Here is a 17,715-nt window from a genome sequence, read left to right as displayed (position 1 = left end):
CCTTGATATTTCTTAAGAACGGAAAGGATCCTGTCAAAAAGCTTGGAACTGCTGGTCTAGGAAATGGACATCTAATTGGTGTCAAAGAGTTTCTTCCTTTCGACTTCTGTTTAATCTTTAACCCGTTTGTAGTCATACATATACAATTGTTCAAATTTACAGAGTGAAGCAATATCCTTAGAAGAAATAAGAATTAGAGTAGTACAAATGCTTGGATCTCTGGGAGGACAAATAAACAAAAATCTTCTGACAGGTAAACTTTCTTTTAAAATAACCTCCGTAGATATATTTGTGCTTTTATTTAGTTATATCCAGGTTATAATATATTCTGACTGTTTACTTCTATATATATGAGTTACATATTTTAAAATAAGATTATATTATAAAGAATAATATCTTGCCTAATGAAATTCTTTGACTGTATCCATAGTAATTCACTGTACTAATAGAGCAAATGTTCTAGCTTGTTAAGCATGTTATCTAGTTTGAAACAATGTAATTTGTTACTCTTTGCTATATTAAAGCGTCAAGAATTCCAAGTTAATCTCTTTGAGATCAATATTGTTAATATTTTGATATTTTTAGAAATTTTAAAAAATGAGAATTATCATATTTGATTAGTAGGTTGGGTGTGATGGCTGATGCCTGTAATCCCAGCACTTTGGTTGGCTGAGGTGGGAGGATACTGCCTGAGCTCAGGAGGCTAGCCTGGGCAACATCATAGCAAGAGGCTGTCTCTATTTTAATTTTTTAAAAATCCACTTTTTGGTGGGGGTTGGGGATGGAGTCTTGCTCTGTCACCAAGGCAGGAGAGCAGTGGCACAATCTTGGGTCACTGCAACCTCTACCTCCCGGGTCAAGGGATTCTCCTGCCTCAGGCTCCTTAGTTGGGATTACAGGCAGATGCCACCACTCCTGGCTAATGTTTTGTATTTTTAGTAGAGATTCGGTTTTACCATGTTGGCCAGGCTGGTCTTCAACTCCTGACCTCAGGTGATCCACCAGCCTTGGCCTACCAATATGCTGGGATTATTGACCTGAGCCACCACGCTCTGCCAGAAATCCACATTTTGATTAGTAAAAATTCATCTGTATTTTTACTTTTGAAATTTGGTGGTAAATATACTAGTGACTTTTGGTCATTTTGGGAGTTAGAGCCTGTATCTGTAAAGTGTTTTAATGAGTTTTTTTTTTTTTAAAGAAAAATACTGTTCATTGACCTTTTTTTCACAAAATACCATAAGTAACTCACTGAATTTGGATATTAAACATTCAAGACTATTAGGCTTGTTTTAAAGTAATTTTATGAGGCCAGGCACAGTGACTCAACACCTGTAATCCCAAAACTTTGGGAGGCCAAGGCCAGTGGATCACGAGGTCAAGAGATAGAGACCATTCTGGCCAACATGATGAAACCCTGTCTCTACTAAAAATACAAAAATTAGCTGGGCGTGGTGGTGCTTGCATGTAGACCCAGCTACTTGTGAGGCTGAGGCAGGAGAATTGCTTGAACCCATAGGCGGAGGTTGCAGTAAGCTGATACTGCGCCACTGCAATCTAGCCTGGTGAAAGAGCAAGACTCATCTGAAAAAAAAAAAAATAATTTTACTCTAAATTAAATAGACTGATTTATAATGTTTTAATTACGTATCTGAGGCAAAAGAAAAGGGAAAGATGAATAATGTGTTTCGCTTTAACGGAATGTAGAACAGCTGGCCTTAGAAATGTTTCATTTTGTAAATAATTATGACACTATTCTAGTGCTAATAAAATGAAAAATGTTTCGAGTGGAAAAACCCTCTTCTTAAATCTTTCTAACAGTTACCTCCTCAGATGAGATGATGAAGAGTTATGTGGCCTGGGACAGAGAGAAGCGGCTGAGCTTTGCAGTGCCCTTTAGAGAGATGAAGCCTGTCATTTTCCTGGATGTGTTCCTTCCTCGGGTCACAGAATTGGCGCTGACAGCCAGTGACAGACAAACTAAAGTACTTCTGTTTTTCATTTCACCCATTATGTAGAGCCTATTGCTTTAAAATTACATATTGGTTAGGAAATAGAGAACACACTTCAGCCATTCCAATATTAGAAGTTTTGTATTTTCTGTAATATAGTATTAGAAAACTACTTATTAGAAGTCAGTGTCATTGATAAATGGAAGTTAAGCATAAATCATCTTGATGGATAATTGGGCTGGGTGCAGCGGCTCACGCCTGTGATCCCAGCATTTGGGAGGATGAGGCGGGCAGATCACTTGAGGTTAGGAGTTTGAGACCAGCCTGGCCAAGATGGTGAAACCTCGTTTACTAAAAATACAAAAATAAGGCGTGGTGGCGTGCGACTCTAGTCTCAGCTGCTCGAGAGGTTGAGGCAGGAGAATCCGTTTGAACCTGGGAGGCTGTGGTTGCAGATCGAGCTGAGATTGTGCCTTCCAGCCTGGGCCACAGAGTGAGATGCTGTCTCAAAAAAAAAAAAAAAAGCCTTTCAAAACGTTAATATACCAAAAGCTCTTCAATATATGAAATGCAATATTGAGGGCATTTACGAGTGATAATCAGTCTATGCTTGGTTATCCCCTTAACTTTGGGAGATTAGAAACATACTCAAATTTTCTTGCTGGCGTAGCATACTTTGGTGGTACTGCAGGTTCAGCTCCAGACCACAGCAATAGAGTTAGTGTCTCTTCAGCCATAAAAAAGAATGAGTTCATGTCTTTTGCAGGGACATGAATGAAGTTGGAAATCATCACATCATTCTCAGCAAACTAACAGAGGAACAGAAAACCAGACACCACATGTTCTTACTCATAAGTGGGAGTTGAACAATGAGATCACATGGACACAGGGAGGGGAACATCACACACTAGGGAGTGTCGGGGTAGGGGGCTATGTGAGGGATAGCATTCGGTGAAATACCTAAGGTACATGACCGATTGATTGGTGCTGCAAACCACCATGGTGCATGCATAGCTATGTAACAAACCTGCACGTTCTGCACATGTATCCCAGAACTAAAAGTATAATAAAAAATGAATGAATTAATTTAAAAAATATATCTTGGCCAGGCGTGGTGGCTCACACCTATAATCCCAGCATTTGGGCAGGCAGAGGCAGGCAGATTACCTGAGGTCAGGAGTTTGAGACCAGCCTGGCCAATGTGGTGAAACCCTACGTCTACTAAAAATGCAAAAATTAGCTGGACCTGGTGGTGCATGCCTGTAATCTCAGCTACTTTGGAGGCTGAGGTAGGAGAATTGCTTGAACCTGGGAGGCAGAGGTTGCAGTGAGCCGAGATCATGCCATTGTTCTCAAGCCTGGGTGACAGAGCGACACTCTGTCTCAAAATACATATATATATCTCAATGTAGCAAATCACATCAGTTTTTTGGTATTTCAGTACACATGAAAGCTATGTTTACACTATACTGTGGTCTATTTAGTGTGTAGTGGCATTGGGACTTAAAAAATACATACTTCAATTTACATGCTTCAATTTAAAATACTTTGTTGCTTAGAAATGCTAACAAAGCGAGCACATGATGTTGGAAGAATTTTGCCAATAGACTTTTTCAATGCAGCGTTGCCACAGACCTACAATTTGTTACAAAACACATTGTGTCCAAAGCGTCATAAAATGAGGTGTGCAAGTATTTATCTGTACATTTTCTATAGTGCTTCAAAAGTATTTTTACTAAAAGTAATGGTTGAAAACGTGCTAACAGATGAAGCAAAGTTATATAGTTCTTTAATATGACAGCAGTGAAATATACTTCTCAAGAACGTATTGGTGTCAATTTCTAAAGCTCTTAAATTTTAATTCTTAGTTCTTAGTTAACAAAGTGAATAGAATCATTAGTTTTATACAACAAGAAATGCTTATTCTAGTTAATTTATATTGGGGTTAATGATAGTTATCTGCATTGAAATTTTTCTTCTTAAAGGGCTAAATTGAGTGACATTTCAAATATTCTCTTGTCATCAACATGATTACTTAGACTTTGCTGTCCTTCTGGTCTGTTTTAGGTTGCAGCCTGTGAACTTTTACATAGCATGGTTATGTTTATGTTGGGCAAAGCCACTCAGATGCCAGAAGGGGGACAGGGAGTCCCACCCATGTACCAGCTCTATAAGCGGACGTTTCCTGTGCTACTTCGACTTGCGTGTGATGTTGATCAGGTAAGGGCTTTGAATCCGAAACAGTTGTAAAACTTTAAAAGTTTGGTTTGTTTGGTTCAATGGTTAGCAAGGCATGCTGCATATTGGAATTACTTGGAGATCATTAACAATACTGCTGCCTGGCTGCTACCCCAGGTGCTCTGGTTTAATCGGGCATGTTCATGACCTGGGCACAACCTGGGCACCAGGAGTCCTAAAACTCTCCCCTCCACTTTTAGTGTGTCTCAGAGTTTGGGAATTGTTGTTGTAGTTAAAAGTTACTGAGAGCCTTCCCAGGCATCTAACGGTGAATCATCTCTCACTCCTCTCATGGACAAACGTAGTCTTTCACAGGTGGAAGAACAGAGAAATAACCATGGGCCGGGAGCGGTGGCTTGCACCTGTAATCCCAGCACTTTGGGAGGCCGAGGTGGGTAGATCACCTGAGGTCAGGAGTTCAAGACCAGCCTGGCAAACATGGTAAAACCCCCATCTCTACTAAAAATACAAAAATTAGCTAGGTGTGGTAGTGTACACCTGTATTCCCAGGTACTAGAGAGGCTGAGGCAGGAGAATCACTTGAATCCAGGAGGTGGACGTTGCAGTGAGCTGAGATCACGCCACTGCACTCTAGCTTGGGCTACAGAGGGAGATGAGACTCATTCTCAAAATAAATAAAAAAAAATGGCCATGGCTTATAGTCATGGAGAAGGTTGGAAATGCTGGCAAGTGACCTATATCTGATGACTTTATGGACAAATCCTTCACTGCTGCCATAACGCAGAAAAAGATAAGAAATAGAGTACACACATGAAACTGAAACGCAAGATCACCTGAGGTTGGGAGTTCCAGATCAGCCTGACCAACATGGAGAAACCTTGTCTTTATGAAAAATTAGCTAGGCATGGTGGCGCATACCTGTAATCCCAGCTACTCGTGAGGCTGAGGCACAAGAATCACTTGAACCTAGGAGGCGGAGGCTGCAGTGAGCTGAGATTACGCTACTGCACTCCAACCCAGGCAGCAGTGCAAGACTGTCTCAAAAAAAAATAAATAAATGAAATAAATGAAAATAAAACACAAAACTCATTTATAATGCAGTTGGAAAATTCTGCAGTATACATGAGTGGGTATAGTCTAGCAGTATGTTCAGATGTACTGTGGTTAAGTAGAGTTCATGGTGAAAACTGGTAACTTATGACAGAAGTAGATTTAACGTAGCAGTGAACCTCTCCACGGAAGCCTGGAAGGCATTTGGCAGCTCCTGATGAACTAGTAGTTTCACATGATCTTTAATCTGTTAGAACGTCAGCCTGAATCTCGAGCAGCCAAGTCATCCTCTGTGTGAAGTACCGATACTCCTTTGTGCTTCTACCCAGCACAGGAACACTGCCTATTTCTGGGAAGGGTCAGTGCTTCACTTGCAAGTAGTTATTTCCATGTTTAGCATCCGACCCTCTCAAGGTCTGTGAGTCCTCTGAGAGCATGGACAGAGCCTGGTGTTCCTTGCTCTCTCTCTCTCTCTCTGCAGCATCTGCTTCAGCAGTTGGCTCTTGGCAATCAAAAGATGATTGTTACTGGGCTAGTAAGGCTAGGACATCAGCCCTACTATTTGGGAAATTCCAGTCAATAATGTAAGATAAGAAAATCATAGAAGGAATATTAGGAAGGAGAGAAGTTTATTATTTTGAATATAATTATTTTCAGAAATCTGGAAGGCCAGGCTTAAGCTTATCAGCTGAGAAACTGATAAAGGAAAACACTGATAAATTATACACACAGAATTTTCATATATCAGCTATTTTCTTAAATTAGTCTCATATAATTGATATATCAGTATTGACCACTTGAAAAATATGTCTATAACATCTTGTTGATAGCAGCATCAAACAACAGATGCAAGAATAAACTTCAGTGAGCCAGGCAAAAGTATTTTACAACTATAGAGATGAGTAGCCTATATACTTGAGCTAGAAGACTCATTACTGAAAAAAAAGTCAGTTTTCCCAAATTAATTGATAACTCTGGTGTAATTTCAGTAAAAAATATCCAGAATTAATTTTATTTTTTCACTTAAAAAAATTATCACTCTGAAGGAATAATTGCTTGAGCCTAAGCAAGACCCATTTTGAAAGGTAGCATGGTGGAGGGAGTCTTGTGTAGCAGGTGTTAAAAAGGAGCCTTATGGAGTTTAAGAGGTTGAACCAGTGCACAGATGGCTCGGTAAGAGAGCTAGGTGCTGGGAAGTGGCCCCTTGGGTGTATGTGAAAATTGCGTGTATGGTAGGAGGTCATTTAAGTGGGAAATGGGTCATTTAATAAATGGTGTTAGGTCAGTTACTAACAATGTTAAAGAAAAAAATGTGACATTCATTAAAGATGTTAAGGCAAACTATTAAAGCGCCTACTCCAGTGGGCTTTTCCACTACCGGAGAGGGATTGGGCTCTACTCTAAATGCTCATTGACCAGGGAGATTGATAGCCAAGGAGTAGGGTCAGGGTCAGTGGTTGGAAAATCACGAAGAGGAAGCGTCAGGCGTCGAGAGGATTTTGGCCGAACCAATCTAACAGTGTTACTGCAAAAACAACACAAAACAAAAAATGTACATAAATAAACTATTTTGAAAGTTAATGGTGATTACCTTTGGGATGTAGGATTGAGAGGGATGGTTTTCTATAAAGGGATATCTGTATATTATATATATATTTAGCTATGTATACATGTATTTAAAAACTTCTGTACTAAGAATAAAATAGTATGATACCTTTGTGGGGAAAAAAAAGTGATGTTTTAAGACCAGGTTAAACTTTTAAACTGAAAGTTAAAACCCTTTTATATTGATTAATCTTAAAAATTGCTTCATAGAGGCCAGTGAAGGTATTGGGGGAAATATAGCTTAAAAGGCTAAAAAAAAAAACTCTTTGGAAGAGTCTCTGTGTTATTTAGCCTGAGCCCTGGGACATTTTGCCTGGTTTTTGAGGTGTTATTAACTACAGTAGGGACCTCTAATAGCAAAGTACTTCATTGTCGAGCTCAGTAACTGGGGAATAAAGCTCTCTTGGATGGCTCAGTGCTCCTATAAAAGCCATGGCCTCTGAAGCGGAAATGTACAGGATATCAGCTTAGGAAGTGTTTGCCTTAACTTCCACCACAAGCATTTCACTCTTTGTTTTTCTTTTCTTTTTTTTTTTTTTTGATATGGAGTCTCACTCTGTCTGGAGTGCAGTGGCGCAACCTTAGCTCACTGCAACCTCTACCTCCCAGTGCAAGCCATTCTTCTGCATCAGCCTCCGGAGCAGCTGGGATTACAGGTGCCCACCACCACACCCAGCTAATTTTTGGATTTTTAGTAGAGATGGGGTTTCATTATTTTGGCCAGGCTGGTCACAAATTCCTGACCTCAAGTGATCCGCCCTCCTTGGCCTCCAGAAGTGCTGGGGTTACAGGCACGAGCCACTGAGCCTGACCATTTTTATCTTATTTAAACACCGTGTCCCTCTGTCACCCATGCTGGAGTGCAGTGGCACAATCATAGCTCCCTGCAGCCTCCATCTCCTGGACCCAAACCATCCACTCGTCTCAGCCTCATGAGTAGCTGGGACTACAGGCACTCACCATCATGCCCAGCTAATTAAAAAATAATTTTTTTAGAGACAGGGTCTTGCTATGTTGCCCAGGTTGGTCTTGAACTGGCTTCAAACAACCTTCCTGACTTGGCCTCTCAAAATGCTGGGATTAGGGGCGTGAGCCCCTGTGCCTGGCCAGCATTTTACTCTCGTGTATAATGAGGATTAGATCTGAAGCAGTTTGTCTAGTTATAATTGCTCTGATCCAATTCTCTTACTGTCCCAAGATGGGCACACCTTGACCAGGCCACTAGGTTACACTTCCAAGCTTCCAGGAAGACAGGAGCTCTGCTCCCTTGGGTATGGGTTTACTTTTCAGAAGGAAGGAGTTCAGGCCTGGAGACGTCTTGGTTTTACAAAGCCAGAGAGCATGGGGCTGTCTGGCTCCTGGAGAGGCTTTATTTGTGTTCCAGAAGATTAGACCTAGGATCCTTTTCATCCCATCTCTGTAGAGGTTTTTTCCCCTTCTTTTGGCAGCAGTGGGAGAGGCAGTTTCCTCTTTGTTCTGAACATAAGCAGATTAAATCTGTTTTTCTGTGTTCTTCCCCTGTGGTACAGGCTTTAAATTTGTATATATAGGACATTGATTGGGCTTTCGTTTTGTCACCACAAGGGGGACAGTTAAGCTGTTAGGGAACCACGGGATTATTTCCTTTATATAATAGTTGAATAATGATTATCTGTTGGTAATCTAGAATATCCCGTGTGCATATTGAAGCTCAAATTACTAAGATGAGTTAAAAACCCAACAATATGTACCCTAAATTGCCGTTGCATCAAAGGAACAATGAGCTTTAGTATGCGTATTTTTCTTTGATGGACCTTCATCATGGAATTAAACAACAAAAGGAAACTAATGGGACTGAGGATGGGGGCTCATACCTGTAATCCCTGCACTTTGGGAGGCTGAGGTGGGAGGATCACTTGAGGCCAGGAGTTCAAGGCCAGCCTGAGCAACATAGTAGGACTCTGTCTCTCAAAAAAAAAAAAAAAAAAAAAAAAAGTAAGTTAGCTGGGCGTGGTGGGACATGCCTGTAGTCCTAGCTATTCTGGAGGCTGAGGTGGGAGGATCACTTGAGCCTGAACTAAAAAAGGAAACTAATACAATCATGGTGGTAGTGTTGGTTAATTTTACCCCACTGCAAATGCCATTTAAATGGGACTCTTACAGTGTAGAATTTCTTCAGCATGAAGGGAATGAACGCTAATGATATTCTTTCTTCAGGTGACGAGGCAACTATACGAGCCACTGGTTATGCAGCTGATTCACTGGTTCACTAACAATAAGAAATTTGAAAGTCAGGATACTGTCGCCTTACTAGAAGCTATATTGGTAAGTAATAGTTAATTCTTTTCCTTGTATTCCCATTGATAAGTTGTATTTGATATTTGTTTATTTATTTATGTTTTTGAGACACAGTCTCACTCTGTTGCCCAGGCTAGAATGCAATGGCACGATCTCGGCTCACTGCAAACTCCTCCTCCTAGGATCAAGCAATTCTCCTGTCTCAGCCTTCTGAATAGCTGAGACTACAGGCGTGCCCCACCATACCTGCCTAATTTTCTGTATTTTAAGTAGAGACGAGGTTTCACCTTGTTGGCCAGTCTGGTCTTACTCCAGACCTCAAGTGATCCACCCACCTTGGCCTCCCAGAGTGGTGAGATTATAGGTGTGAGCCACTGCACTAGGCTGGCTGATGTATATTCAGAAGTTTAACAAAAGTTACCTTTCAGAATCCCAAAATATTGCATGTAGCTCGATTCTTTTCTTCTTTTCTATTTGTGAAATGATGTTGTAGTGGACATGGTGCCATATGTACTTTCTTGAGTGTTACTTTTAAATATCTGCAACTAAATGCTAGTTCTTACGTTTTGTTCTGTTTCTGGTAGGATGGTTATAAGACCTAACAAGTTTCATCTACATTAATGGTGTGAGTGTGTGTGCGTGTGCATGTGTATGGAGGGTGTGAGGAGTAAGAATGTTCTTAGACTTCATCAGTTGTGGTAGCTCTTAAAAAAAGAAATACCCAGCTGATCACAGTGGCTCATGCCTGTAATCCCAATACTTTGGGAGGTTGAGTCAGGCAGATTGCTTGATCCCAGGAGTTGGAGACCAACCTGGCCAACATGGAGAAATCCTGTCTCTATTAAAAATACAAAAATTAGCTGGGCATAGTGGTATATACCTGTAGTCCCAGCTCCCCAGGTGGATTAGGCATGAGAATAGCTTCAAACTGGGAGGCAGAGGTTGCAGTGAGCTGAGATCGCACTACTGCACTCCAGCCTGGATGGCCGAGCAAGACTCCATCTCAAAAATAAAAAATGAGAGGAATTTGTGATCATATCAGATTTTCTCCTATACTCAGATTCATTAACTAAAGGGCCGTGGAAACGGCAGTTAGCCTTTTACGCAGAGCTCTACTGACACAGATAAGCCGTGTCTTAGAATTTGGTCACCAGCTCACTGAGGGCAGAGGCAGTGAGGCCAGCTAAACTGTAGGGTCTTTTGATGATTATTTTACTATAATTTTTGAACGTGTGCAAATAAGTTTACATTGCCACACAGTCCTGGTTATGCTGCTGGTAGTGTACTCTGAGTGTGACCCTTCTTTGTGGTCACTTTATGGGTAGGAGGGAGTGACTGAACGTCCGTTAGGGTGGTGACGTGTTTATACCTGTAATTTAATTCCCTGCCGTGTCTACCAGTGAATCTTACCTATAATAAATACAGTTAATTAAAGTTAATTTATGGCTTATTTGCCTTCAGATAATTTCATTATAATGTTTCTGTTACCAAGTTTTTATTTTAGTTGTTTCTGTTTCTTTTCTCCCTTTTGATCCTTGAAGGTAGATTAAGTAATAGCTTCAGAAAGAAATCTGCTAAGTAGAATGAGATAGTCGAGGAAAGAGAAGCGGGGTGAACTCGGTAGCACAGCAGTCAAGTGAAGGGGGGCCATGCGTTCCCTGACGGCAGCACACGGAGCTGGTGACCTCTATCTGAGAAGCAGGAAGCACCCCTCCTCACATGCTCATGGCTTGTGTTACCTTTTTGAGTTCTAATTACTCCTGCAGGAAAGGATTTTGTATGTAGCAAATAACTGGACGTGTTCGGCAAAACTCCCTCATTTCAATTTTGAGTGCACATTTTTCAAGTTAAACTTTTCTTTATAGATCTGAGAGAACATCATGTATAGAAGGAAACAAAGCATTAAGCAGAATATATCTCTGTGTGGTCACTGGCCAAATGGCCATAACTCTTTTCAGCAGGTATTCAGTGCCTTTATGGGGGCTGCTCTTCATGCCTCCATAGGATTTTCCTTTATGGAACAGTATGGTTTCTTTCGAACTTCCAAGGGGCTTATTCTCTTTAACTTCAATATGCAAAGTGTCTCAGATGCTGTTACGGAGTAAAATCAAACCAGAATTCCTCAGAAATTCTTAGATGTAGCTATTTTTTTTTTAGGGAAGGGAAAGATTGTTTTAATTAAAGTTTTCTCTCCCTTCTTCATGGATTTTCAGTTTATTTATTTGTTTAAAAGAAAATGTTTTGATTATGTCTGAAGGAAATGGTTATTCAAGCCTAGATTCTGGATAAACTGTGGAGATTGGTCTTACTAGTGTTTATTTTTTTCTTGACTAGAGGTATAAATTAATTTTAACATACTTTAGTTAGATAGATCAAGGGTATTCAGTTGTCAGTGGTTACAAGAATGGATACAGTCAAGGTCTCTTTGTTTTGTTTCAGGATGGAATCGTGGACTCTGTTGACAGTACGTTAAGAGATTTCTGTGGTAGGTGTATTCGAGAATTCCTTAAGTGGTCCATTAAACAAACAACACCACAGCAGCAGGAGAAGAGTCCAGTAAACACCAAATCACTTTTCAAGCGACTGTACAGCCTCGCACTTCACCCAAATGCTTTCAAGAGGCTGGGAGCATCACTCGCCTTTAATAATATCTACAGGGAATTCAGGTTTGTAAGCTACACAACAAGGAAGCCTGTCCAAGGTGCTCTTTAAACTTGTGGTTTTGAAAAGTGACTTAGAGTTTCACTCTGTGTATCTGTGTATTCATATATCCTGCATTTAGTAAATAATTATGTACCGGATACTGTGCTGTCTTCTGGGAATTACAAGAGTTAAAATTCAGTTTGTACTCAAGAAGCTTGGAAACTGCTGAGAAATGTTTATAAACATTATCTCAGCAGTATTGGAGATGTAACAAAAGACATATATACAAGGGCTTTGGGTGCACAGATGAGGAGCAGCTAATTCGGAGTGAGCAGGTTAGCTGAGGCCTCTTGCTAGGGTTTATATCGGAGATGAGACTTGAAGGATGAATGGAAGTCGGCCAAGGCATTTTGGTGAGGGCTAGAGATAAGAAACAGGAAGGTGTCTGAGGCGATAAAGGCCTTTGAGGTTTGAGGTTTGGAGGCAGGTGTTGTGAGGCTGGTGAGGAGGGCTCTGCCTGCTGTAGCGGGGAGCATAGGTCACCGCTAGTGACAGGGGATCTGTGGAGAAGTGGGTGCAGGGAGAGATGTCTTCAGATTTCCTTCTAAAATGCACTTGCTGGTAGCTGCGTGGAGAGCGAGTCTGAGTAGACTGAAGACTGGGACACCAGTGAAGAGGCCATTTGCGAGGTCCAAGAAAAAACACCAATGGTCACTGACCTAAGGCAGTGGTGTTCATTCATTGATTCAGCATTCCTCATTAGAAATATGTGCCACATTTACCAGTGTAACAAACCTCACATCCTGCACCTGTACCCCTGAACTTAAAAGCTGGAAAAAAAAAAAAAGAATATGATGTGCCGGGCATTGAGCCCATGTTGGAGGTATGATGATAACAGCCCTTTACGCAGGTTACATTTCAGAAGGACACATAGATAATAATCACATAGATAAATGAGCATTTATGCAGACTCAAGGGACGGAGTCACTTGTGTGTGGAAACAGAGTGAGTGCTGCCTCTGATTCGTGTAGCCTTTTTCTAGTCTGTGATTGAAGAAGTATCTTTGAGAAGTATTTTAGGTTGTTTAATGTTTTGTTTTGTGGGGTTTTTTTTGTTTGTTTGTTTTTGTTTTTTGTTTTTTTTTGAGAAAGAGTTTCACTCTGTCTCCCAGGCTGGAGTTCAGTGGCATGATCTTGGCTCACTGCAACCTGGCCTCCTGGGGTCAAGCAACTCTCTCTGCCTTAGCCTCCTGAGTAGCTAGGACTATAGGAGCCCACCGCCACACCCGGCTGATTTTTGTATTTTTAGTAGAGACGGGGTTTCACCATGTTAGGCTGGTCTTGAACTCCTGACCTTATGATCCACTCACCTCGGCCTGTTGCTCAGACAAGAGTGGGGTGACGCTGTCATGGCTCACTGCAGCCTCAGCCTTCTGAGCTCAAGTGGGCCTCCTGCCTCAGCCTCCCATGTAGCTGAGACCACAGGGGTGCATCATCTCACCTAGCTAATTTTTTAATTTTTTAAAATTTTTGTAGAGACAAGGTGTCATTTTGTTGCCCAGGCTACTCTCAAACTCCTGGGCTCAAGTGATCCTTGTAGGCATGAGCCACCGCACTCGGCTGAGCCTCTGAAAAAAAAAAACAAACATTTAATTAATGCGTACCTTCTTTAATTCCATTCCTTCTTCTCTTTGTCCTTCCTGCCTTATTGTTTTCTTAGGTCAGTTTTCCTCTCTTTATTTTGCAGGGAAGAAGAGTCTCTGGTGGATCAATTTGTGTTCGAAGCCTTGGTGATATACATGGAAAGTCTGGCCTTAGCACATGCAGATGAGAAGTGCTTAGGTATGTTTTGCCCCAGTGGTCTGTCTGCCTTATGGGTCTGAAGAGTTTCCTGAGTCAGGAGTTAAGACTCCTGTGATTCTCTCCTAAGGTTTTTTTTTTCCCAAGTGTTCCATAAATCAATAAATGTGAAGGGAAGAGAAACCCCTCCAGTGCCTCAAATCCAGCTTGTTAGTGATTTTTTTATGCCTTCATTCTCTTTGACTCACCATATACTCCTGGTGGCCAATGAGCTTGACCCTGGTTGGTTGCAGATCCTGCTGAGGGCAGTGGGACAAGGAAGCCAGTCAGACACTATGATGCTGGATGACAGAACATGAAAATGTGTAGGTGTGCTGCTGAAGAAGCTGGTATCACTGAGATGTAGTCAGTATCTCTGCACTCACTCACGGTTACTTAGAAATTGGGTCTCATTACAGGACTGCAATAAAGCGATTTCATCCATGATGAAGGAATATTATAAAGATATTAAGTCAGAAGTAGGCTAAGGTAGCTGAGAGAGTAATAAGTGATTATAATTAAATTCTATGCGAGAAGCTATTAGGAACTGCATAGAGTTGTTGAGCCAGAAGACTTCTTAACTCCCCATCGGTCCCAGCAGATGAGGCCCAGGCTTGTCAGTGACTGAGAGGGCCACATAGCTGTGGCAGGACTCTGTCGCTGATACAGGTCTTGACTTTGTTTATTTTATTTTATTGATTTATTTTTGAGGCAGAGTTTGCTCTAGTTCCCCAGGCTGGAGTGCATTGGTGCGATCTCGGCTCACTGCAGCCTCCGCCTACTGGGTTTAAGCGATTGTCCTGTCTCATCCTTCCTAGTAGCTGGGATTATAGGCACCCACCACCACGCCCAACTAAGTTTTTGTATTTCTAGTAGAGACGGGGCTTCACCACGTTGGCCATGCTGGTCTTGAACTCCTGACTTTACGATCTTTCCACCCTCGCCTCCCAACGTGCTGGGATTACAGGCGTGAGCCACCAGGCCTGACCCTAGGTGAATTGTTTCAACAAGTGAAACTTTACTCTTTCTGTCATTACTGACATATTTAAAAAACATAGAAAACTTTTTCCTAGTGACACAGTTCAAAATAAGATGTATAAGCCTTCCTTCCTAAATAATTCCAGACTTCTGTGGGTGACTTCACCATCTTACCTCTGTGTCCTTCTACAGAGGTTGTATTACCAAATGATACCATAGTTTATTCTGCATAGGAAGGGAGATCAAGAGACTTACACCGCTTTAAAATAGCCTCAAATTGAAGTCCACAGGTTCTGGCCTGGTATGTGGGTTTTCTAATATCTGCAAGTTCTCTTCCATCTCAGGTCCATTAGGAGAGGCTGTGCTTTGGGTGACTGAGATGTTGGTGGTACAGTTTTTAGTTAGGTGTGGCATTGTGTTGTGTGTGTGCCTGTGCCTGTGTGTATGTGCATGTACCATGCCATCCTGCAGTCTTAAATACGAGTTTGTGTTCAGTTTCGCATATGCAGTATAAATCATTTATCTAAATTTTTTATTCTTAGGGATGAAAACATTAAATCTATAGTAAAATTACCTTTTCAATTAAAAATGAGGCCAACAAATTTGTAAAAAAAAAATCAGCTGTATATACCTTCTTTGGAAATATGTCTTTGTACGATTGAACAGGTACAATTCAACAGTGTTGTGATGCCATTGATCACCTGTGCCGCGTCATTGAAAAGAAGCATGTTTCTTTAAACAAAGCAAAAAAACGACGTTTGCCTCGGTAGGTGATCTTGCTTCCTTTTCCGCTTTTCCCCCCAACATAAAACTAAGTCTTAGCTAATAAAGGACAACCTGGGATGAATGTGTGAAAGTGTAAGTAATTAGTCTAAACCAGGAATGTGTGGAAGTGTGAAGAGTGCATTTTCCAAAAAAGTTAAAAAGCTTTATGTTTGAAAATACTTGGTTTACGGGATAAGGTATACGGTATTTGATCTGGATTGAGTTAGTAGATGCAAATTGAAAATTAGCTGTGTAACTGAGTCATTTCATTTAAGGTACACTGATTTTGAATATGATTTTATGTGGATGATTTGACCAGAATATGCGTAAACCATTATTGAGTAAATTTTGAAGTATATGCACTGAATATTCAAATAGTAATGTTTTGACAGACATGGAATTATAAAATTAGGAAATAAAACTGCTTAGAGCCAAGGCTCGGGTATTGGCCAGTGCTTCCCAGTTTTTGCCCTTATTTCATCCCAGTGGTGTTGCTTTCTCCAGTAGGGTGAGTGCTCTCCATCAGCCCCTCCTGATCTCTGCAGGGTGTCTGGGGAACGTCTGTTGTCCGTGCTAGTGGCCACCACTCTGGAGAAGCACAGTCCCACGTAGACTGGATGTTAATATTTTCTCTGTTTTTTTTTTTTTTTTTGAGACGGAGTTTCGCTCTTGTTACCCAGGCTGGAGTGCAATGGCGCGATCTCGGCTCACCGCAACTTCTGCCTCCTGGGTTCAGGGAATTCTCCTCCCTCAGCCTCCTGAGTAGCTGGGATTACAGGCACGCGCCACCATGCCCAGCTAATTTTTTGTATTTTTAGTAGAGACGGGATTTCACCATGTTGACCAGGATGGTCTCGATCTCTTGAGAGATCTCGTGATCCACCCGCCTCGGCCTTCCAAAGTGCTGGGATTACAGGCGTGAGCCACCGCGCCCCGGCCTTCTCTGTTGTTTTAAAGTTGATTCTTCCAGATGCTGTTAACTTACAGTATCACTTTAGCTCATTGGTTGTAACCTTAGCATGCATTAGAATTGCCTGGAGATCTAGTTAAATCACAGATTGCTGGGCTGACCTCACCCTCAATTTCTGTGTACGTCTGGGGTAGGGTCAGATAACTTACATTTATAACAAGTACAGAGGCAATGGTGGAACATCTGTCCAGGGAACACACTTTGAGAAGCACTGCTTTGCAAGGTACATTGCAAAGGAAACATGAAAATACTTAGTGCCGTTCTTTTAGGAAGTGCTTTTTTTTCCTTCTTTTTTTTTTTTTTTTTTTTTTTTAAGTTGGAGTCTCACCCTGTTGCCCAAGCTGGAGTGGAGTGGCCTGATCTCAGCCCACTGCCACTTCCACCTCCTAGGTTCAAGCAATTCTCCTGCCTCAGCCTGCAGAGTAGGTGGGACTACAGGCATAACGCCATCATGCCCGGCTAATTTTTGTATTTTTAGTAGAGACGGGGTTTCACCATATTGGCCAGGCTGGTCTTGAACTCCTGACTTTGTTGTGATCCACCCACCTCGGCCTCCCAAAGTGCTAGGATTACAGGTGTTAGCCACCGCGCCTGGCCAAGAAGTGCTTTAAAATTTTTGGCCACATGAGAAAATGAACATGAGCAGCATTTAGGACCCATTTAACCTGTCTTATTTTGATTGTACTCTATTGATAATATATTAAAAATGAACCGAATGCCTTTTATGAGGTTTCTACGTGTATATGTGTACTGAAGAAGAGTTTATGAATTCTAGAGCCTTGGTAACTGAATGTTGTATGTTGGAGAGGGACTAATAACAGTATGTTGTCTCTGTGCAGAGGATTTCCACCGTCAGCATCATTGTGTCTATTGGATCTGGTCAAGTGGCTTTTAGCTCATTGTGGGAGGCCCCAGACAGAATGTCGACACAAATCCATTGAACTCTTTTATAAATTTGTTCCTTTATTGCCAGGTATGGTGATCTGTATATTTTTTATTTCACTACAGTTGGCTTTATTATCCCATTTAAAAGAAGTAAAGGAGGATTGAGTAATTGGGTGATCACTGCAGTTAACATGATAGTTAAGATTCAGAATATTAACAGTAGTTGAGGTAATACAGTTCTATTTCACTGTGTCGTTAATAAGAAATTGCTAGCATCTCAAGTCTGAATGATCTCAAATCATTACGATGTTAAAGGAAAGCAGTGAACCTGTGCTTCTCAGTAATTACTGAAGCATTAAACTGCTTATGGACTAAATAATTACGAGTTTCTTAGAAATGAATGTATTGTTCAATTTAGTCCATTAAGTCCAAACCCAGGTTTGATAGCTTGGGGGTGGGGAAGCTGTGCTCGGGACAGAACAGGCCCTGACTTCCCCCATTGTGTGCTGTGTGGCAGTCCACAGCCCCATGCAGTGCTTGGACACCGCGTCAG

General features: G+C 41.4%; 1 protein-coding gene across 2 annotated transcripts in view; it reads left to right on the top strand.

The window, feature by feature from the left end:
- Positions 1-17,715, top strand: part of PRKDC (protein kinase, DNA-activated, catalytic subunit) — a 184,532-nt gene that overhangs the window by 48,405 nt on the left and 118,412 nt on the right. For both annotated transcript variants that reach the window (XM_064384164.1, XM_064384163.1), the window contains exons 23-30: positions 163-253; positions 1,822-1,985; positions 4,020-4,172; positions 9,003-9,110; positions 11,523-11,749; positions 13,473-13,567; positions 15,209-15,308; positions 17,117-17,250. In XM_064384164.1, coding sequence (XP_064240234.1) covers positions 163-253; positions 1,822-1,985; positions 4,020-4,172; positions 9,003-9,110; positions 11,523-11,749; positions 13,473-13,567; positions 15,209-15,308; positions 17,117-17,250 — 1,072 coding nt within the window. The remainder of the gene's footprint in view (positions 1-162; positions 254-1,821; positions 1,986-4,019; positions 4,173-9,002; positions 9,111-11,522; positions 11,750-13,472; positions 13,568-15,208; positions 15,309-17,116; positions 17,251-17,715) is intronic.

This window comes from Aotus nancymaae, unplaced genomic scaffold (genome assembly GCF_030222135.1).
Source record: "Aotus nancymaae isolate 86718 unplaced genomic scaffold, 86718_ANA_hifiasm-v0.15.2.pri h1tg000036l, whole genome shotgun sequence".
Classification (NCBI taxonomy): domain Eukaryota; kingdom Metazoa; phylum Chordata; class Mammalia; order Primates; family Aotidae; genus Aotus; species Aotus nancymaae.
Note: the sequence above shows the minus strand (reverse complement) of the source record. Positions and strands in the feature narration are given on the sequence as shown.